The 23,549-nt window shown below is 46.2% G+C and overlaps 2 protein-coding genes across 6 annotated transcripts in view; both read left to right on the top strand.

Annotated features, from left to right (window-relative positions):
- The window catches only part of runx1 (RUNX family transcription factor 1), a 35,081-nt gene extending 22,440 nt beyond the window's left edge, over positions 1 to 12,641 (top strand). For 3 of the 5 annotated variants that reach the window (XM_041853128.2, XM_041853127.2, XM_041853131.2), the window contains exons 2-7: positions 650 to 906; positions 3,261 to 3,417; positions 6,089 to 6,193; positions 7,236 to 7,436; positions 10,969 to 11,103; positions 11,238 to 12,641. In XM_041853128.2, the coding sequence (XP_041709062.1) occupies positions 650 to 906; positions 3,261 to 3,417; positions 6,089 to 6,193; positions 7,236 to 7,436; positions 10,969 to 11,103; positions 11,238 to 11,746 (1,364 nt within the window). In that variant the 3' untranslated portion in view covers positions 11,747 to 12,641. The remainder of the gene's footprint in view (positions 1 to 649; positions 907 to 3,260; positions 3,418 to 6,088; positions 6,194 to 7,235; positions 7,437 to 10,968; positions 11,104 to 11,237) is intronic. The other 2 variants (XM_041853132.2, XM_041853133.2) reach the window with 1 other exon arrangement.
- Positions 12,642 to 19,120: 6,479 nt separating this feature from the next.
- LOC121543331 (protein downstream neighbor of son homolog) lies at positions 19,121 to 23,392 on the top strand. The gene is made up of 8 exons (XM_041853126.2): positions 19,121 to 19,678; positions 19,956 to 20,039; positions 20,280 to 20,480; positions 20,618 to 20,796; positions 21,070 to 21,248; positions 21,534 to 21,955; positions 22,121 to 22,324; positions 22,757 to 23,392. The coding sequence occupies exons 1-8, from the start codon at positions 19,259 to 19,261 to the stop codon at positions 22,892 to 22,894; spliced, it is 1,827 nt and encodes a 608-aa protein (XP_041709060.2). The 5' UTR covers positions 19,121 to 19,258; the 3' UTR covers positions 22,895 to 23,392.
- Positions 23,393 to 23,549: the final 157 nt, after the last annotated feature.

Raw genomic sequence — 23,549 nt, 5'->3', positions numbered from 1 at the left:
ACATGCAAAGCACATTACTTCCCCTCTCATCAACGGTTTATAAATAAATCCTTCCATCCATCCACAGCGCGTGGGTTGCTCTTAGTATTGGGTGGTTAGATGAGAGCAACACATAGTTGGAGTTCAGTCCAGTTCTGTGGTACACTAGTCAAAGTTCTGTTGAAAGAACGAGAGGGAGCAGCGGTTTTTGAACCCCCAGTCGTTCCAAACCGCCAACATGTGGCATCGATTGTGGTTGGCTTGGCTGAGTGACAGACAGACCGACCGACAGCGCGCGCCGGGCCCTGTCAGACTCAGCGTCGCTGACTGGTTTTTAACGGTTTGGTTTCACGTGCCTCCGGCTCTCCAGGGTTTGGTTCCGCTGTTGTAATTTCACTGCGCTCTATTCTGAACTTTTATAATTCTGTGCTCTGAAGGCCAACTTGAAACTACACGCACATTGATAAACATAATAGAAAATACTGATGATGTGCACAGCTCAAAATGTGAATAGCCTAAATTAGTTTTTAATTACTTACTAAGAAGTTATATGCCTTATTGGCATAGGTTGACTATATAGTGAGTGTGTGTGTGTGCGTGTACGCCTGCGTTATGTCTGTCTGTGTGTGTCCTCGCTCATTTATTTATCTACATCTCTATCTTTCTCCAGACCCAGCCCCTGGTCGACGCTTCACCCCCCCTTCCACCACACTGTTGTCGGGTAAGATGAGTGAGGGTCTGCCCCTGGGTGCCCAGGAGAGCAGTAGCACCGCCCTAGTGGGAAAGCTGCGTATGGCAGACCGAGGCATGGTGGAGGTGCTGTCAGATCACCCTGGAGAACTGGTGAGGACAGACAGCCCCAACTTCCTCTGTTCTGTCCTACCCACACACTGGAGGTGCAACAAGACGCTGCCCATCGCATTCAAGGTGAGTGAGTGTGTGGGAGAGGAGTGTGTGTGTGTGTGTGTAGTGCTATATTTGTCGTTTTATTTCTAATCATTTCTGGAGGCTATAGAGGAATGTTTTCCTGCACAAATGTTGTCTGGTGGCAACGTTTCTCATAAATGTCTATGTGTGTGTCAAGTCAAATCAAAAAAATATATATTGTCACATGCACTGAATACAACAAGCCCTTAACCAACAATGCTGAGTTAAAAAAAAAAGTCAGTAGAACATTTTGAAATAAACTAAAGGAAAAATAGCAACACAAATAAAATAACAATAAAGAGGCTAAATACAAAGGGTACTGGTACCGAGTCACTGTGTGGGGGTACAGGTTAGTCAAATTAATTGAGGTATTATGTACATGTAGGTAGGGGTCAAGTGACTATACATAGATAATAAACAGAGAGTAGCAGCAGCATATGTGAAGAGTGTGAAGGAATGTGAATGTATGTGTGTGTATGTGTGTGTGTGTGTGTGTGTGTGTGTGTGTGTGTGTGTGTGTGTGTGTGTGTATGTGTGTGTAGGTGGCGTCAATGAACATGTGTGTGTTTTGTGTGTGTGTGTGTTGGAGTGTCAGTGTAGTATGTGTGAGTGTGTGGTTAGAGTCTAGTGAGTGTACATCGAGCCTGGGGCAATTTTTTTTTAAATAATCAAATAAGGGGGTCAATGCAAATAGTCCGGGTAGCCATTTGATTAACTGTTCAGCAGTCTTGAGGGTAGAAGCTGTTAATGAGCCTTTTGGTCCCAGACTTGGCCCTCTGGTACCACTTGGCGTGTGTGTGAGATGGTGCTTGATAACTGGCCATGAGCAGTACCCAATCTACCAACCTCATAACTAGCTACCAAGAAGCCATTTCAGGCTGTCAATCAAGTTAGTTTTAGACAAGATAGCTACTCTATCTTAGCTGGAATGCCGGCTGGCAAGGTTGGTAGACTTTAGAAAAGCAAGCAATTACTAAATGTACTGAATAAGACTCACATTCCTTTCAATCTTTTACCTAGATTTTAGCAAAGATGCAGAGAAGCATATTTAGTTTCTTTAAAAAAATAACCACCAGTCAGGAGAATACAGACTGCTCAAGAGGTATGATTAGATATGCAGAAAAATAAACATATTTTTGACATAGAATTAAGCTTAATGATTACGGCTCTAGATTGCATGAAAAATCTGTTTCAGGTGTTTGAAAAATGCAAAATTCTCCAACTAACAGACGGACCACAGATTTTTGGGGGTGTATGACGGCCCTGGTCACAGATCAAAAATGTAATTGGAGAAAAATATTATTATAGCTATAGCCTACTTCCCTTACAGTTTTTCACTTTTTAGTGCAGTTCTCAGAATTAGAATGATGCACGTCAATGACTTACAGTTGTTTCATTAGGCTGATGTCTTTCTGGGTATCCATAATAGGGTTATATCATCCAAGAAAAGTACTTTTAAGCACATTAGGACAAAAGTGTTTGTGAAAAAAAGCCATAGAAAAATGCTATAAAATCAGATTGATCGAGTTGTATACATTATGTACATTCTAAACAATGTCATGGGCGGAAGTTGTTGCCATTAAGTGTGTGTTTGTGTCTGGGTGTTGTTGACCGTCTGCTTGAAGAGCTCTATAATCATTTCCTCATTATTGTTTGTTCTGCAGGGTAGTTTTCACGCTCCACCGAACCTCTCTCTCATGTCTGACTTCCGTAGCTCCCCAACAGTCCTCGAGAATGTAAACTATACTGGGTCTGCCAAACACCCACCCGTATTTTCCATCTCGGCCGTGTGTGTGGGTGAAGGGGGGTCGTGTGTGTGGACTAAAGCTGTAGTTTCTCAGTTGAAAAACAGAACAGAGTAGTACCCATGCCCGATATCTCCTCTGTAAATTTGCACGCTGATTTGTGGCCACGATTACAGTTAATATGAAAATGACTCTCCCTGGGTCTATTTGCTTTGGGTGTGGAGCTATTCAGTCTGTAGTCTGGGTGGCTTTCTGGAGCACAAAAACACCCAGACTGCCCTCCCATTTAGTGGACCCAGGGTGGACAAATGATGAGAAATAGACTAAATTGATTCAGAATTAATAATGAATTCATTTTGAAGTACTAGAAGTACTTTTTTTTGTATAAATGTAGTTGAATGCACTCGGAATAGAGAGTTGCAATATAACTAAAGATGCTCCTTTTTTACCAAATACATAATTGATGTTTTGTGTAAATTATGTTCTATGTAAATTACGTGTGTAATTATGTTTTTGGTATTGTATTTTTTTGTAATGTGCAAGACGAGCAATAAAGTTTCCATCCCTCTGACTGTGTCTCTGTCTCTCTTTCTCCTTCTGTTGCCGTAGGTGGTTGCCCTTGGCGATATCCCTGACGGTACCTTGGTAACGGTGATGGCGGGGAACGATGAGAACTACTCAGCAGAACTCCGCAATGCCACGGCCGCCCTCAAGAACCAGGTTGCTCGCTTCAACGACCTGCGCTTCGTAGGCCGCAGTGGACGAGGTACACACACACACACACACACACACACACACACACACACACACACACACACACACACACACACAATAGATACACTGATATAGCTCTCTCTCTCGCTGTGCCTAACGGACGGTGAACCGCAGTTACTCCAAATCAGGTGCAGGCAAATGTCCTGCCTTATCTATTTAAAACACAGGCCTCTCTGTACATAAGCTAGCTGTTACTGTACACACACACACACACACACACACACACACACACACACACACACACACACACACACACACACCCTCTCAATTGTCCCATTGTCCTGCTAGGCAAACAGCCATCTAGTCTGACTTAAAACACACACACACACACACACACACCCACAGGACCTAGAGTGCAGCTCAGGGTTAATTCCAGTATGACTGTATTTGTGAGCTTGTCTGAACTTGTGGTGAACGTTGATGAATCTAGGTGTTTGGTTGGGTTGTGGTCATAGAGTTGGTCTGGCTGCAGCTCAGTAGGCTGTGGTCCAGTGTTAGTGTGATAACAGTGGTGTGGTGTGGTTTAGAGTTATGTAAGGGATCTCTCTCTCACACACACACACACTTCTGAATATGAAATAAACCATTCTAAACACACACACAGACACACGTCCTTCTCCCCTTTACTTCTGGGAAACACACACCGTGACAGAGGTTTATTCAGAGGGAAGATAAGACAAGTGATTGGCTAATGCTGATAGGACCCACTGTGGTAAACACACTGCTGTAGTCAACAAGCCTAGACCTGAACCCCCCCCACACACACACACACACACACACACACACACACAGAAAAAAATCATCCCATTGATAGGGGCGATTATAGAGGGAGAGATCCGGAGTAAACAGTCATCTCTGTACAGTAAGCCCCAGAGAAATGTAAACTGGGTAAAAGCCTTGGCACTTAGAGACACACACACACACACACAGCTTTTAGATGTGCACCGATGGTGTCCGATCAGACAGACTGATGACACACCAGCAACAAAGACCACAGCTGTTCTCTCATCCTATCTATCTCTCTATCGCTCTACCTCTCCTCTATCGCTCTACCTCTCCTCTCCTCAGATTATTTCTTGCAGATAGCACACCAGCAACAAAGACCACATCTGTCCTCCTCTGCCTTTCTGTCTTCTCTCTCTATCTCCTCCCACTCTCCTCTCTTTCTGGATATAGGAGCAGTGAGTCACTGGACGGCCCAACAGCACAAACAATCTCAGACATATTTATCTCTTTCTCTCGCTCTCTCTCTCTCTCTTTTTCTCTCTCTTGCAAACAAAGTTGTTTGGATGTGCATACACACTTGTTCATCCTAACACATGGACAGTATAGTGTACACACACACACACACACACAGCGTTGTGTCAGGGGACGTTCCCTAGCTGTGTTGTCTTCTTCCCGTCTGCCTCTCAGACAGAACGTCTCCCTCACAGACGCTACTATTGAAAACAACTGTGTGTGTGTGTGTGTGTGTGTGTGTGTGTGTGCGTGTGCGTGTGATATATGCATACATATGGATAAACGAGAAGAGGTTTTTTTTTGGTGACTATGTCTGATGTAAGACTGAGCAATCTTTTCAGCGGAAATGTGATTGTGAAATATCATCCATATTTTGCAATTCAATTATCCTACAATAACTTACTTTAGAAAAATAGTAAGTTCTACATGATGAATAATGGACAGTCGTCCTATTATGGTGAATATTAGTGTATTAGTAGATGTGCCTCTCTTTGGGCAGTCAAACACACTTGAATAGAAAACATGGGACAGGGATGTGATGTCATAGCTTCTCTAGACTCTGAGAATAGTCCTGGCTGCCTGCTTGTGTGTGGTCTGGACAGTACAGCCGAGTACCTGTGTGTGTAGCCAGGGCTTTAGCTGGCGTAGGCTGGTCTGTTTGTGGTAACTCTATTCCAGCCTTGGCACAGCCTCTGACCGCCTCCCCTGGGCGCCCATACCTCCATGGTGTGTGTGTGTGTGTGTGTGTGTGTGTGTGTGTGTGTGTGTGTGTGTGTGTGTGTGTGTGCACATCCTCTCAGCGTCTGCCCGTCACTCATCACCATGCATTGAGGTACAGAGCCTGAGGGAAAAACACACACACACGTGATTGATGGAGACAGATGTGATTGTCTCCTCCACTCACCTAGGAATCTCTATACTTACACTGAAACACATGGAGATACACAGATATACACACACATGCAGATTCATAGATGTATACAGAAACACACTCACAGTGGAGACTGTCAGCCAGGCAGCCTTGTCAACTCATCACCAGACCCTCTGACTAGATTAGTCCTACAGTGACAACACCAGCCAGGTCTGCTCCCCTACACACACACACTCTGTTTGTCTGTGTGTGTTTATGAGCAGTAAATAGGTGTGGGGCCGTAGGGTCTGTCTGTCTCTCTGATGTCTCTCTGGGTTATTTCTGTGTCAGGCTGATCTTAATGTCATATCCAGACCTGGTGTATATTTGGAGAGAGTTTGGAGAGAGTTTGGAGAGAGTTTGGAGAGATGTTGGCGAGAGAGAGAGATAGTTTGGAGAGAGAGAGAGAGAGAGAGAGAGAGAGAGAGAGAGAGAGAGAGAGAATGCCAGCGAGACACAAGAGGTTTTCTGTGTAGATGATCACATTAAAACATATTTTCACTCTCTCTTCCAGGGAAGAGTTTCACTCTGACCATCACGGTGTTCACCAACCCTCCCCAGGTGGCCACCTACCAGAGAGCCATCAAGATCACCGTGGACGGGCCCAGAGAACCACGCCGTGAGTACCACCTTCATCCTCTTCATCATCATCGCAGTTATCAACGTCAGATAGCGCCATGACTCTGTCGGTTGAAGGATGAGCGTCGCCGTAGGAGTGACACCACCTGTCGGAAGACAATGCATCATCATAATCATAGTTATCATTATCATCCAAGTTGTTATTACATTATCATGATCATGATGATCATCATGACCATAATTACCATTAGAGTTCAAATCTTAGTGGATTGGGATTTGTAGTTGCATTAGTTCTGGGTTGTAGTTCTGGGAGTGTGCTGATTCGAAGGCTCATCACACCTCTGTCTCATGGTTGTTAACGGGACAATTCCCCGATGGTCCGTTATTCTGGTCGGGAATCTGGTGTTGGGCGCCGTGCAACGATCCAGGGTCTGGCTGGCTGGCTCACTCTGTGTGTGTGTTGAGGATCTGGCTGGCTCTGGGTTCTGGCCCACGCTTCAAAGGGCTCAGACACAGGCTCCAGTTACAGCACCACTTCCTCCCAGTGCGCCAGCCGTGTGTGTGTGTGTGTGTGTGTGTGTGTGTGTGTGTGTGTGTGTGTGTGTGTGTGTGTGTGTGTGTGTGTGTGTGTGTGTGTGTGTGTGTGTGTGTGTGGGTGGGTGGGTGGAAATGTGAAGACGAGTGATGGTTTTTCACAGCTGAGGCTGGCTAGCTAGCTGGATACCTTCTGTCTCCGTTTTCTTCCTCTGTCAATCTCTCTCTCTCCCCCCTCTTTTCTCACTCTCTCCCCCTCTCTCCCCCCCCACCATGCTGTGTCTTGTTGTGGTCTGATGAGGACTCTCTTCATCATTACCTCGTTTCAGTTTGGCCCCTCATATATCACTTAACATGAAACCAAATAGGGAACAAACTTATATTTTAATTAGAATTGAGACCTCAAACTAAAGACAAAGAAGAACTAAACATATGTTAACAAACAGACAGACAGGCAGACAGACAGGCAGGCAGGCTGAGAGATTGATTGATTGATTGATTGATTGATGGAGAGTGTATGCGTTTCTGCTTGCGTGTTCTGTGTGTAGGCCACAGACAGAAGCTGGAGGACGTGAAGACGGGAGCGTTGGCCTTCTCCGAGCGTCTGAGCGAGCTGGAGCAGCTAAGGCGGAGCTCCATAAGGGTCACGCCCCCTCACCATCATCACCACCACGCACCCACTCCCAACCCCCGGCCCGCCCTGAACCCGGCCCAGTTCAGCAACCCCACACACCACACACAGATACCAGGTGAGTCTTCTCTCATGGTACCACATACACCCACAGTGTACATGCTAACAGTCATCACACAGTGAAATCACATTATGCATTATGCCTCCACATACGTAACAAACAGCACTCAAACAATGTGCAAGAGAGCAGGAGAGAAGAGGCCCAATCACTTTGTTTTTCACATATTTTTCTGGGTTTGGAAAGACCAGTACTTCCTCTTTTGTGGTTTTAGCCAATCCCATTGCGGTTAACGTGTGGCAGTAGAGCCTCTGACACATACGCCCGCAGTTTCTGTTCCTCTTCTCCCGAAGTGGTGTGTGTGTGTGTGTGTGTGTGTGTGTGTGTTAGCCTGTATATGTAGACAGTTGTAGTGAGGAAGCAGGCCAGGGAGGAGAGGAGGAAGTGAGAGTCAGCTGACAGGAAGTAGAAGTGTGTGAAAAAACCCTCATTTAAAATCTAAACACGCAATACACCAGTGGAGGCTGCTGAGGGGAGGACGGTTCATAATAATGGCTGGAACGGAGTAAATGGAATGGTATCAAACACCTGGAAACCATGGAAACCATGTGTTTGATGTATTTGATACTATTCCGCTCCAGCCATTACCATGAGCCCGTTCTCCCCAATTAAGGTGCCACCAGCCTCCTGTGCAATACACTATATAAGGGAGTCATTCATAGGGACATACATACCAACATTACACGTCAGAGACCAGCAAAACATTAAAATTGACAGGAATTGGGCCTATGCTTCTCAGAATTAGCTATGTCTCCAAAAGTGATGATATGGAGAGTTGGAGGTGGAATCAGATATGGGTGAATGGAGAGATGGAGATGGAATCAGAGATGGGTGAATGGAGAGATGGAGATGGAATCAGAGATGGGTGAATGGAGAGATGGAGATGGAATCAGAGATGGGTGTATGGAGAGATAGAGATGGAATCAGAGATGGGTGTATGGAGAGATAGAGATAGAATCAGAGATGGGTGTATGGAGAGATGGGGGTGGAATCAGAGATGGGTGAATGGAGAGATGGAGGTGGAATCAGAGATGGGTGTATGGAGAGATAGAGAAAGAGGAGGGAGGTAAAGAGAGATGGAAAGACAAAGAGAGAGATTAAATACACAAAAAGATACATGAGGCGTGAGAGCGAAACAGAGGGATAATGATGGATGGATAGAAGGAGGGGAGTCAGAAAGAGAGGGGCAGGCCCCAGTCCTTCCTGTATGGTGTGTCTCTGATCCTGAGGCCAGAAATAGCAACAGGAGCACTGCCAGCGGAAACCGTTATTAAGTCATTCAAGACCTCTCTCTTTCAATCCCTCTCTCTCTTAACCCTCCCTCTCTCTCTTTCTCTCTCTTTCCCTCCCACTCTCTCTTTCCCTCCCACTCTCTCTCTTTCCCTCCTACTTCTCTTTTCATATCTGTGAAAATCAGAGGCAGCTGGGGCCATGGGCTCTGTGTGTGTGTGTGTGTGTGTGTGTGTGTGTCAGAGACAGCTGTGTGTGTGTTTGTGTGTGTGTTTGTGTGTGTGCCCAGTCTGGTTGTCAGTATGTAGCGTGCCAGCCAGAGTGGGTTGGCATGCAGTCAGTGTGGGGTCTGTCCTGAGGCTATGGGCTTTGTGTGTCAGTGAGTGAGTGGGTGGGTGGGTGGGTATGTGTGTGTGTCTGAGTATGTATATGTGTGTAGGAGTGTGTTGTCTCCATCCAGTGTGTGGCAGCCGAGGCCACCTGACGGATTCCATTTGCCCCATCTGTCCAGATGTAATCTTGGACACCCAGAACTAAAAGTTTGTGTAATTGCGTCAGATGCTCGAATTTAGTTCTGGGGGGATATCTGTTAAAAACGGAAACCCCCAAGTCAACTTTGGGCAAGTCTATGGGCCAAATGTCCCCTCCCATTCGGAAATTCGAAAGATGTGAGCACCTGCGAAATCGTGATTTGTCCAAATGATCAGTGATGAAGAATCAGCGTACCGGAAGAAAGAGACAGACTTTCATACATGAAATTGTATCGCATGTATAATGGTGGTAAAATCATGATTCATTTTTCAGTCTTTGTTTGAGTAAGTAAGTAAGTGTGTGTGTGTGTGTGTGTGTGTGTATGTAAAGCTTACCGTATGCGTGTAGGCGAGTGAGTGTGCATATGTCTGCATGTGTGTGGGGATGCAGTAAAAATGAATGAACCGCAGCAGCAGCCCCGGATACACAGACCCGCCTCCAGCCACCCACCCAGCCATGTGTGACTCCTGCCCCAGATCAGAGCTCCGAAGCCTGGGGAGGGGAGCCAAGAAAAGAAGGGGTCTTGGCACTGGGCCTAGGCCTCAGTGTTTTGTTCTTGGGGGAGCTGGCTGCACTTAAAAAGGCCATTGACGTCTTGGCTGCTGTGTGCAATTTGCTTCCCCTCTCTGTCTGCAGAGTATGTGAACACACACACACACACATACACACTCTTGTCTGCGAGTCTGCGGGCGATCACTGGCATTTATTGGACCACAGGGAAAAGGACCGGCTGCCTAAGAGCACACACACAGCGCCCCTCCCCCCCTTCCTACGCCCCCTCACTAGGCTAATCGCTTCCTCTCCTCTCTGTCTCCATCTCTCTCTACATCTTTCTCTTCTTTATTCCCTCCTTCCTCTTCCTCTCCCTCCCTCCCTCTCTCCTCCACTCTTCCCACTCACTTCATCTCTCTCTTTATCTTTCTGTCCATCACCATTTCCTGGATATTCCTCTTCCTCTTCATCCTTTTCTCTTCTCTGCCTCCCAGCTCAGCCCAGGTGTAGTGATGGTGTAGTGGTGGTGTAGTGAGTGATGGTGTAGTGAGTGATGGTGTAGTGAGTGAAGGTGTAGTGAGTGAAGGTGGAGTGATGGTTTAGTGGGGCCTCCCGAGTGGCGCAGCGGTCTAAGGCACTGTAGTGCTTGAGGCGTCACTACAGACCCGGGTTCGATCCCGGGCTGTGTCACAGCCGGCCGCGACTGGGAGACCCATGAGGCGATGCGCAATTGGCCCAGCGTCGTCCGGGTTAAGGGAGGGTTTGGCCGGCCGGGATGTCCTTGTCCCATCGCGCTCTAGCGACTCCTGTGAAGGGCCAGGCGCATGCACGCTGACACAGTCATCAGTTGTACGGTCTTTGCTAGCTTCCGGGTTAAGCGAGAAGTGTGTCAAGAAGCAGTGCGGCTTGGCAGGGTCGTGTTTCGGAGGATGCATGGCTCTCGACCTTCGCCTCTCCCGAGTCCGTACGGGAGTTGCAGCGATGGGACAAGACTGTAACTACCAATTGGATATCATGAAAAAGTACAACAAAAAAGATGGTATGGTAAAGTGAGTGCAGGTGTTGAGAGTTTTACACACTCACATAAAACTACTTCACTCACATCCAGTATATACATCTGTAATGTTTCAGTTTCTACCTGTTCAGCAGATGCTGGAGTGAAACAACCTCCGGTGTGTGCGTGTGTGTGTGTGTGGGGGGCTGGTGGGATAGGCAGAAGACATATTTCCATTCTAATTAAATTAATTAATAAAGGATCTCTTCTATTCTAATCTCTCAGACTCTAGGCAGCTGCAGACATCTCCGTCGTGGTCCTATGAGCAGTCCTACCCCTACCTGGGTCACCACACCACACCCGTCCACTCAACCACGCCCATCTCACCCAGCCGCTCCTCCCTCAGTGACCGCCTCTCAGGTAACACACACACACACTCATTCACCCACTGTCGACTGACCCGTGGTGTTCTCTGACAGTCATCAGTCTCTCTCATTCACTTCCTGCTTCCACTCTAACCTCTAACCCCTGACCTCTCGCCTCTCCCCCTACAGGCCCTGACCTCACAGCCTTCAGCGACCCCCGTATGTCCCTGGATCGCCCATTCTCCTCCCTGGCCTCGCTCCCTGACAGCCGCTACGCTGACCCGCGCATGCACTACCCTGCTGGGGCCTTCACATACACCCCTACCCCCGTATCCAATGGCGCCATCGGACTCACCATGGCAACCACCCCTGCCGGGCGCTACCACACCTACCTCCCCCCGCCCTACCCCACAAACACCCCCCAGGGCCAAGGTGGACCGTTCCAGGCCGGTTCCTCTCCCTATCACCTGTATTACAGCACGGCTGCTGGGTCCTACCAATTCTCCATGATGGCGGGGGGAGGCGGGGAGCGGTCTCCTCCGAGGATATTCCCTCCCTGCACCAACGCATCCACAGGCTCCTCCCTCCTGCACCCGTCTCTGCCCAATCAGAGCGAAGGAGTGGGGGTGGAAGCGGAGGGAAGTCACAGTAGCTCCCCTACCAATATGGTACCCGAGGCCGTATGGCGGCCATATTGAGCACGGCAGCGGGGTTAACAGATGATTGACGGACTTGCTGGCCAATTGGAGTGGGGAAGGGGCTTTCACGGAGCGTTCCTGTTGGATCATTAGAATGATCAAGGAACGAATTGAGGAAGGAACTGAAACAGGGTGCCGTTTTACACAGAGGAGCATGCAGCAGTGCGGAACTGAAAATAATTCAGCTTTGTTTTATAAAAGGATTGTTTGCCATGGTTATGATTGTTGTTGTTATTATCAATTACACATGCCCAAAAATACAATGGCTGATTTTTGTGTGTGCCACAGGCACTCCCCTCCTATCCCACCTCCCCTCATCCCTCCGGCCCCCTCTCCTCCCTTATCCCCCTCTCCCCTCGTTCAAAACGGAGAGAATACTGTTCATGTAAATTATGGCCAGCCAGGATCTGTATCTGTTCTGTCATGTTTGTATTGGATTACGGCCGTGATATTGTCTGCACTGATCTACAATCAGCACTGTTAGTTGATTCACAATGGTTAAGGGTAGGAATTTACAGGGATTGCTGTACCCAGTTCAGTGCTTATGGACATTGTACTGTCACACAAAACTGTAACAGGTCGTTTGCTTTATGATTCCTTAATTTATTCTCTTACAATACCTTTTTGGTTGCACGTTGACTGTACGGTGTGTGTGTGTGTGTGTGCGTGCGTGCATGGGGGGGTTGAATTAACAGATAAGGCCTACATTGCCACATGATTCACCTCATATTTGTAAATAGTCTTTAAATGTAAATGACGACGTTGTCCATGTTTGATGACATCGTTGGCTCCCACACAGGTATGTCACAGCAACATCAAATACACCTTTTCTCAATTTTGTTTTACTTTATGAATATAAATATTGTTGTAAAGAAAATAAAACCAGTCTTTTGTATTTTCTATAAATTCAGTCTCTCTCTCTCCCTCTCTCTCTCTCTTCCTCTCTCCATCTCTCTCTGTCTATCTCCCTCCCCCCCTCTCTCTCTCTCTCGCTCTCTCATATTGGGCTGATGGGACAGGGACTTGTTGGCATTGGAATCTGTGCCAACATTCACCCCCCTCCTAAGCACACACACACAGCCTTATGCTATTCCTGACACAGGAAGAATTTACACAGGCAACCAGACGAGCCCTGGCCTGCCCTCTCTGCCACTCTACATTTCCAGAAAGACACAAGCACACTGATATGGGCGCGTACACAGACACTCACAAAGACTTCTTATATGTAAATACACAGATATGGCCACCTCTCTCTCTCTCTCTCTCTCTCTCTCTCTCTCTCTCTCTCTCTCTCTCTCTCTCTCTCTCTCTCTCTCTCTCTCTCTCTCTCTCTCTCTCAGGGCTAGATAACACACAGACACACACAAACTGACCCACAGACAGCTAAATAAAGGCGAACCTGACTAGACAGTGGGTACACAGAGCGTGGCTGTTAGTCCTCCAGGCCTCAGGCCAAGGCCCATAAAACCACACAGTCTCCAGGAGAAAAGGGCAGTGAGGTGGGAGAGACACAGAAACACAGTCTATGACAAAACTATAATACACCACTATTCACTGTCAGTCTACAATATAGCCTATGACATAATATAATGTGATTAGGTGAATTAAAATACGTTTTTTATCCAAAACCAAGGAGTTGATCTAGCTATTCATTATGTGTACCAAGCAGGGTTAAAACTGATTAAAACCCACAACTCATGTGTTGCAACTGCAAGTAGGCCTACCTATAAACCAACTGAATCATCAACTTTGACATGTAACAAAGAATCCACAGACAAATAGGTCTTTTCCTCAGAACTTGGTTAGGGGAACCTTATCAAAAATCAACATTCAAAGAGAAACCGTTGTGAATAGCGTCTCCTAACGGTTTCTGTCCGTGTTACAAGGCCCACAGACTTTGTGGTGGTCGTGTGAGAAACAGGAAGTGTAGATCGATGATTAAATTGTAGTAGCAACTTTGTCATCAGGGACACATACTTTCCGTTGCTTTGTTTGAAGTTTCACCAGGGGTGTATTCAATCCGCCGATTTTGTTGCAAACCGTTTATTAAACAGAAGCAACGGAACGAAATTTGCTAAACGTTTTGCAACTGTTTAGACTAATGATTACACCCCTGGTTTGTTTGTTGATGCTCGCACATGTCCAGGGGCCTGTTGCACAAAACTAGGATAAGGGATTAAGCCAGGATATCTTGGTGATCCTGGCTCAATTGATCCGTAATCCGGTTGCACTAAAGATGGATAGGGGGCAGGAGGATATGTTATGGTATAAATTACCATGGAGATTTATTCTGTGGAGCTAGCCTGCTCCAGACCAGGCTAAATTCCAGGATCTATTTAATCTCATCCCTAATGTCAGTCAGCAGTCACCACAAATGGAAACCAATAGTTATTTCACTGCTCACTATACATTGTTATCACATATAACTAGACCCACTGTCATTATTTAAACGTTTGTGATCATTAATTTCAATGATTTTGGATAAAAAATGATTTTTAGATGATGTTGCTATCATTAGATAATTTACAGTTTCCCATAGACTATAAGGCTATATATAAAATGATAGAATATTAGGGCCACAGAGGGGAAAAAAAACACAAGTCATAATATTGTAACCAGTTGTTTTAAAGGAGGACAGTTGTTAAAATGACAGATGTGGGGCATTTCGTGAAATTGTACTTCAGTATGGTTTCATAAACAAAGACATGCTGATGTGCCAGAATATTAAGTATCACATTGTCATAAGTATCAAAACTGTAAAAACAATATGTAGCTTTTCTGCAGAAAGAACCAGCCTCATAAATTTATGACTTTATCCTTTTTCTTCAGTGTGGCCCTAGTACTCTGTCATATAAACAAATACACATTCCATATGAATATAAAAACAATGTGTAACATTATGTATTGCACACTAAAATAAATGCAGGACAAATCCATACACATCAACTGAACAGACAAATGAATGGATGCAGTAGCCTCCCTGCAGCCTTGTATTACACACAGTATACCGCACAAACATCATAAGAGGCCAAATTCGTAAAAAAACGAACCCAAAAAAACCCCAAATTCCTCTGCCACCGCAGGACATATTTAACCAAAATTGAAAGCACACATACTAACTAAAATAATTCAACACATATTGGTCCCTCAGCAGCCGACCACTGTCGTCATCAGGGAAGATTGCCGGATTGTCCCAGTCCATGGCTGGTGGCACTCTGGGGGCCCTCTCCTTCCTCAGGCAGGCCACATTGTGGAGGACAGCACAAGCCACAGTAATATCACATGCCCTAACAGGGCTGACCCTTAATTTGTGAAGGCAGTGAAAGCGTGCCTTCAGGAGGCCAAAGGTCATTTCAACTCTGGCCCTGGTCCTGGCATGGGCATGGTTGTAGGCCTGCTGTGCTTCCTGGGGGTCTGTGAAAGGTGTCAGGAGAAAAGGCTGGCAGCCATACCCCTGTCTCCCAGCAACACACCAGAGAATTCACCTGTCAACACAAAATCTCATCATTACTACCTCATAAACACAGTGATATTCTTGACACAGCCATGATGGTTATAAATAGGGGTTGTGTGGCTTACCTTGTGATAGGCACTGATAGATTTCAGAGGCCCGAAAGATTCTGGAGTCATGGACTGAGCCAGGCCATTTTGCCACAACATTGCTGATCACACAGTCAGCATTGCAGACCATCTGAAATCATAAGATGAGGAATATTACACCAATCAATGCACATCACTGGCAATGCAGAGTGTTCGTCAATGGACAATATCAAAAAGTTATGTTCACCTGAACATTAATGCTGTGAAAGGATTTCCTATTCACAAAATCGGCCTCATGGGCACCTGAGGGGGCTTTTATCCTTATGTGTGTGCAGTCCACTGCACCAATGACATTGGGGAAACCTGTCACACAAAGTAATGAGTATCCTACTATGTGTTAACAGTTGTCCTGTAATTTGTAGATCCTCTTACCTGCAATCCTATAGAACTCCTCTTTGATGTCACAGAGTCTTCTGTGGCCAGGGAAGGAGATGAAGACATCTGCTAATGCTTTGATAGCCAGACACACACTCCTTATTGTGCGGCAAATTGTGGCCTTGTTCAGCATCCCCCACTGAGTACAGGAAGGCTCCACTAGCAAAAAAGCGCAAGGCCACACAAACCATTTGCTCCACACTCAGTGCATGGCTCCGTGCAGTGCGGTGCTTAATCCTGGGACCCAGTAGTCTGCATAGATACCTGATGCCATCTGCAGAAAACCTGTATCTTTCATATAGATGGTCATCAGGGAAGGCCAGTGGGTCCAACCGGTCCCTGAAGACCCTTTCTCGCCTGAAGGCTCTCCTCAGCACAAGTGCTTCTTCATCCACCACATCTCGCACGAATGGGCATGCCATTGTCAGAGCAGAAAGGAACACACAATTTTGGGCCTTCATATAGGCTAGTGGCCACACCTGGTGCTGGGGGGTGGGCAAAAGAGGGCGATGCCTTATAACGATGACTTGGTTGTACTGATTGCTGGGAAAATAAAAAAACTTAGAAAGATGCCACCGTCCTGTGTGCTCACAATAAGAGCTCATATGTCATGGCTCACTTGACTTTACGAGAATATACCTAATTTTTATTTTGAGCTGTGTCATCTTCTTGGAGCTGGGGGAGGAAAGAAAAATTATGATTAATACATTTGTGTTACAGTTAGCATACAGTGTACATTGAAGGCATATCTCACCTCCCTCTCAAGTTTTTTTATTTCAAGGTCCAGTTTCCTAATTGTCCTCTTTTTATTTCGGACTCCAGTGCAAGATTTTCCATCTTTTTCTTCTTGTACTGAATGTCTATGTCTGCCAGTTCTATTTGGCGCCGGAGGTGGTTGCCATACAACTTTCTGATAGCTTGTGAGCTCTGTGAACACAATACAATTAGCGCAGCTGGAATTTGGCAGGATGTGGTGTCCTTTTATTAATACGCACTATGTTGCCAGGCTGGTTTTCCCACTGTATAGCATCTGGGTCCTGTAAAAGAAATTAGATTTTTTGATTTTGATGAGGACTCCTCACCATTGTAGAGTAAATAGTACTTTCACAGTCTTAACATGATACCTCATGCCTTCTGGAATCCAGAGAGATGGTCTCCTCCTCATCATCGTCTCCATCATGTGCTGTTGCTGCTGCACTGGGGCCTTCACCCTATCACATTTAATCGGATTCATATTGAAGCTAGTAGACAAGACATGCCAGGCCTACAGTATGCCTTTGATGGAGTACTCACTGGATCAGCATCGTCTGGTGCTTGTGCTGGTGGCTCTAACAGGAACACAGTGCTGCCAGACACTGCAAGGCAATAGGTAAACCAAAGTCAGACAGTCCAAATTGATTCAATATGAATGTGGTTGTATCCCATGTAGAGATGGAAGGACATACCTTGAATGAAGCGGGTGGCATCTTGGGAGGAACCTATGCTCGTCTCTTTCCCCCAGGGATCCCCTCTAAGACGGGCCTGCCTTTATTTAGCTCCAAGGCCATGTCCTCTGCTGGGGTAAGGTCAGCCTTTGGTGACCCACCACCCGTGCCTTGTCTGTGGGTATTCTTTTTCACTGCTAAAACAGTACAGACAATGTGTGAGCAGGCACCTTCTGGGTACAATATATGCTTGTGCTTTGTTAAATATTAGTCAGGGACCATACCATTCTGCAGAATGTTCTTGTATTTGATTTTGACCTGCTGCCATGTCCGTTTTGGCCCGTTCATGTTTAATCTACACACACACACACACACACACACACACACACACACACACATTTAATGGAGTCACACTGCAAAAAATTACTTGGTATTTTTGTCTTGTTTTCAGTAAAAATATCAAAAAATTTATCATAGCTTTATACAGTGTGATGGAGTTACTTTACACAATTTCACTCATATCTGCAGTGCATTTCAATTAAAAAATTTAACCGTTTCATAATTACAGTACAACTGCATTTTTGGAGATGTGAATTAAATATTTGAATTGTAATTGTGATGTTTCAGCGGAGCGGTGAGTGTGTAATTGTGCACTACTTACGCATTCAGGCGGTCTGCAATACTTTGCCACGCTTTTTCTCTTTGCTTTATCACTGTGGCGGTGTTGCCTTTCTTCTTAATTATATCTTTTACCTCCTCGTATGCCTCCATGAGGATTTGTGCTTCCGACGGGGAAAAGTACGCGGCTCTAGTTGCCATGGTAAATCAGTTAATCTGTGATCTGTGGCGGGGTCTATTTGAGTGAGCCGTGAGCGCGCACCTATCCAGGATTGGTTTCACCTGGCTTAATGAATCCGTGTCTGCTCATCCTGGCTTGGTCTTTGTGCAACCAATTAAGCCTGGACGCACATGTTTTGGCTTCATTGAGCTCAGCTGAGTCATTTATCCCGGATGTCTTAATTCTACTTTTGTGCAACAGGCCCCAGGTCAGTGAAAAAGACCTGTATTCAATTACAGGTGCCCTAAACCCTTACACCCGCCTTATTATAGTCCATGTTGATAGAGGGCTAATTATCCAATAGGCGTAGCCTACAAGCCAGAGGAACCGTTGAGGGGAACAGGGGAACACCCACCGCCATCGGGAACGTGGGAAACGTATTCAACTATCCTATGAGCATGACAGACTCAATCACAAGGAATAACCTGAACATTTTAGCTTTGCTGTTAGTCATGGCAGGACAGGACAGAACACCGAAACAAACATATGTTGATGTCTGTGTGTTGATGTTCAAGGCCCAAAACAATCAATTACTCCTACTAACCTTGGGACACATTTGAGACGGCAAAAGGACTGTCTTTCCACCCAAATGACAGCCCAAATAATCGATTGACAAATTCGCTAATCCCTGAAAACCGTTAGAATCACTGGCGGACAGTTTCATTGGGTTCGGTTCAGCTATGAATGTGATTGATCACCAACAGTGATAAATGATAAACGCTGAGAAACGATCGCTAACAACAATTAACATAATACTATTAATCACTTTGACAAGAGGGAGAGAGGGGCTCGGGGGACCGTTGATTGTTGCTCGGACATAATGCAGATTATAAAATCAAGAAATGAATACATGTATTGAAAATTACATACACATTATATGGATATATATTTTGTAATAATTCATGAAGCATAAAAGGATATAGGATATAACTTTAATGTCTGAAGAAACATACATTATATTGATTTGTTATCCCGGCAGATTTAGAGAATCAGTGGCTTTATGCGATTGCAAAATTGGTCTTGCAGTTGTAATTCAAGCCAGAAGATGGCGCCAAAGAATCTGGCTTTTTGTTTGACGCTCTGGCGTAACTCAAAACTCCTCCCCTGACATTTTAGCGGGACTCTGACGTTCCACGCACGTCCCGCGCTAAATTTGTTTTGTGTCGAAGTAAATTCAAGGAACAACAACACGGAGGCGTATTGGCCTCATTCATCTATTTTAAACTGCTTTCTTGTTTTTTTCAGACCAAACTTTTTTCCCATTATCCTTACAAAATGTCACAACAAGCTGGATACTCACCCAGTTTCAAAAGACCAGCTGAAATCCTGCGAATGCGGAGGAAGAGAGCCCGCAGCGAGGGTGTCAGTTCTGGTGGCCGAGACTCCATATCAAGCCCGAGTGAAGGTGCCTCTATATCCGCCGTTCGACCATTCTCTCCAGGACCCTTGTTCGGCCAGGGTCGCTCTGGACAGGGAGTGAAGCGGAGAAACCCATTTGCTAGCATCGAGAACACCTTCAGCAGCCCAGCGAAGAAGAAAGTCTTTATTTACACTGATGACGACGCCAACTCTTCGGATTCTGTGAAGCCGGACTGCTCTGCAGGAGCGGAGGGAGAGAAGTCAACAACAAGAACGCTGCCATTCAGCGAACGACTTCTCCAGGCAGAAGAACTAAGCAAAGGCGTGCCCAGCAAGGTATTATAGATTGTTTATAATAACGTTATTATTGTTGTTGTAAAATCTAGCTTGCTAGTACTGTACCTAACGCTAGCAGACTTGTATTATTTTCCAGCAAACTACAGTAGCTAGCCAACTGACACATGAAAGAGGTAACGTTAGTTAGCTAAATGCAGTGTTAGCCAGCTACTGTACACAGTTGTCAAATTGCTTTATCTGTCAAAGCATCACACCTTATGGTGATTTCACACCGCTGTTTTGTTCTGATCTTTCCCCCCTTTCTCTCTAACAATAGAAACCAACTTCTCTGTCTGAAGACGACTCACTGTTTGAAGAAGATGAGGACTTGTTCCAGGAGGAGAGAACATCCATACTGAAGGTGAGTTCTATTCAGTTCTCTATTCTCTTAATCCTTATAGACATGCCCCCCCCCCCCTCCTTTCAGGAGTCTCCAACTCCATTCTTGGAGAGCTACCAAAAGCCTATTACAATTATAGCTATCTACATTATAGAACGGCTGTGGAGGCTTTTATTCCATCGCATTCAACTATTCATGGCTACAGACTAGGGGTTGATTTGGGCTTTTGTGAGTCAACATTTTATCTTGTGCGTGTGTCAGAGTCCCCAGGCTGGTGCAGTAACCTCCATAGCGCCCCCTGTGTGTTTGGAGTACCCTGCAGACTGGAGCCTGAAGACGCGTCTCCTCTTCACCTCCCCGCTCCCCTTCTCCTGGGCTGAACAGCCCAGAGCTACAGAGGAGGCCCAGGGTCTCACCCAGCACTGTAGAGGACAATACACTACTATACCACAGAGTATACAGGTACTGTTTATACATGTTACACACACACACACACCAATGGCAACCAAGGCACAGGAGTACTAGTACCCGAGGAGCTTTACTAGCAACACATACTCTCTCTCTCACACACACACACACTCTTCTCTGTGTTCCTCCAGGACCCTCGGTCATCTGCTGAGCTACGATGTGGGTTCCAGCAGTGTCTGCAGTTCTGGCAGCACCCGTCCCTGTCCTGGCTCTCTCTGTTCCCCCGGATAGGAGCAGAGAGGAGCTTCACTGGCAAGAACGTCCCCTGGGCCCAGGACATGGCACTTCAACAGAGCCTCATGAGCGAATGGTGAGTGGGCATCAGAGGGGGGAGTGTGTGTGTGACTGTGTGTGAAGGTATTATTTCAATAGCTTTAAATGATCTTAAATTCAACTCCTTTCTCTCTCTCCCTCCCCCCTCTCTCTCCCTCCTCTCCACCCCCCTCTCCTCTCACTCCCCCCCTCTTTCTCTCTCCCTCCACCCTTTCTCACCCCCCCCCTTCTCGCTCTCCCTCCTCTCACCCCCCTCTTTCTCACCCCCCTCTCGCTCCCCTCTCCATCCCTCCCTCCCTCTCCCTCCCAGGTCACTGAGTCTGTCCTCCCTGTACAGTCTATTGAAGGCCAGACTGTGTTCGTATTTCTATGTGTGTTCCTACCAGTTCACTGCTCTGTTCAGAGCCTCAGGACTGGCAGGGAACAGCAGCATCACTGCACTACTCACCCCAACCACCAGGGGGCTCAGAGAGGCCATGAAGGCTGACGGTGAGATAATAGATACAGTATATCCTTCAAGTTTATTATGTCATATGCACAGGATACACATTGTGTAAACAGTCCAATGAAACGCTGACCTTTAGGTTCCCTCTCGATAATGTGACAACAATAAGAAAATTACAAAGTAAACAATAAATCTAATAGAATAAACATTTTAGTATAAATACAAGAAGTCACTCAACAATATATAATGTAAAAGTTGATTAAACATTAATATATGGTTATTCTAATCTTGATAGTGAAACCTTTTCGGTGAAATACCTGTGCTTGTAGGTATTGAGTTCACACTCCCCCTACTGGAAGAAAAGAGGAAGAGCAAGGAGCAGGGATCAACCGGACACAGCCAGGAGACAGACAGAGAGGAGAAGGAGACACAGTGTGAAGCCAGTGACAAGGAAGACTATGATGATGAAGATGATGATGGTGGATTTTCCTGGCTGACGGAGATGGGAGTGCAGGATAAGATCAAGAAACCAGACAACATCTCCATCAAACTGCACAAAGAGCGCACCTCGGTGTGTTTAGACCACAAGCCAGAGTCGGTAGTGTGTGTGTCGGGAACGCACACCTTCACTCTCATCAACTTCCTGATCAACTGTAAGAGTCTGGTGGCGGGGTCTGGATCACAGGCAGGCCTGCCCCCCACCCTACTGGCCCCTACAGCCTTCAGAGGAGCTACGCTACACTCACTCAAGGTGAGACACACACACTGCTCTACACTGCAGCCATATTAGGAGCCTTACCTCCCACATTTCAATGTTCAATTATTATGAATAGAAATAACAAAAACAAGAATTTAACAGCATGTTGCCTTGTCTAATTGTGATGGTCTCTCTCCCCCTCTCTCTTGTGTTTGTCAGGCGCGTAGTGTGAACGTGAAGACCCAGGTGCGTGCTGGGTACCAGGACGTGTGCAGTCTAGAGGTGACGGGACCCATAATGCCTCACTCTCTCCACGCCCTGACCCGCCTGCTCCGGCCCGCTCAAAGAGGAGGCTTCAGCACCGCACTCTACACACACGAACCCACCGCTGTCCTCAACACACACACCGCCACCAGGGAAAAGGTCAGTCACACACACGAACCCACCGCTGTCCTCAACACACACACCACCACCAGGGAAAAGGTCAGTCACACACACGAACCCACCGCTGTCCTCAACACACACACCACCACCAGGGAAAAGGTCAGTCACACACACGAACCCACCGCTGTCCTCAACACACACACCGCCACCAGGGAAAAGGTCAGTCACACACACGAACCCACCGCCATACTGAACACACACACCGCTAGAACACAGGTGACACACACAAAGCTCAACTGTTATCCAAGTCACGACACTAATGTAACGGACTGGTATAAAAGCCTCATCATTTGATCTCCGCAATTCAAAGTTAAATTTGTAATAAAAAATAACTGAATATCCTTTGTACTTGTTTGTATCTCTCTCTCTCTCTCTCTTCCTTCCCCCTCTCTTCCTCCCTGCCTCTCCCAGGCTGAGCAGGCTGTAGAGCTGGATGGATGTGGTCTTCATCCCGGCACCATCCAGCAGCTCCAGCAGCCCTCTACCTTGGGAAAGTCTTCCCTCAGACAGCTCCACTTGAACAACTACTCCTACACATGGAAGTCCTGAGAGCAACTCACCCTGCCTCTATCAGACTGCCCAGAGAGAACTGCTAGGCTGCATCCCAAATTCTACCCTTTTCCCTTTATAGTGAAATACTTTTGACCAGAGCCCTATAAAGTAGTGCACTATATTAGAAATAGGGTACCATTTGGGACACAACCAAGGGCCAACATGCCTGTAGTGGACCGTACCATTCCTACACTGCCATATATTTACTGTCCATATATGTCTGAATAGACTGTCCAGAACCTCTGGGTATGCTGGCAATTGTAGTTTTACTAACCCCCTGGTCCCTGGACTACAACCCAATGACTAATGGGAAATTGAGTTCTTGTTGATTTGCCATAATGAGATGGATTTGGCTAAAGCAGACATGTTGGTGGTTTTAGGCCCTGCCCTTTCTTATTTTATTTTTTCGTCTGTTTTTAAGTGCTTTTATTTCAACATAATTGTTTTACATTAATGGTGACATTTTATTGGATTAAATTCATGTTTGTCACATGATTTTTCTGCTTGACTTATTTCCCCCCCCTGACTGTTATATACTTGATGTCAAAGTCTGAACCTTAAGGTTTTGATTTCCTTATTTTTTCCCCTCTGAGTTGATTTGCTCTTGAGGAGAATAGTCAGTCACAGTGTGGTGTCTTGGCAGCAGAGACAC

The sequence above is a fragment of the Coregonus clupeaformis genome, chromosome 28, assembly GCF_020615455.1.
Source record: "Coregonus clupeaformis isolate EN_2021a chromosome 28, ASM2061545v1, whole genome shotgun sequence".
In the NCBI taxonomy this organism is placed as follows: Eukaryota; Metazoa; Chordata; class Actinopteri; order Salmoniformes; family Salmonidae; genus Coregonus; species Coregonus clupeaformis.
Note: the sequence above shows the minus strand (reverse complement) of the source record. Positions and strands in the feature narration are given on the sequence as shown.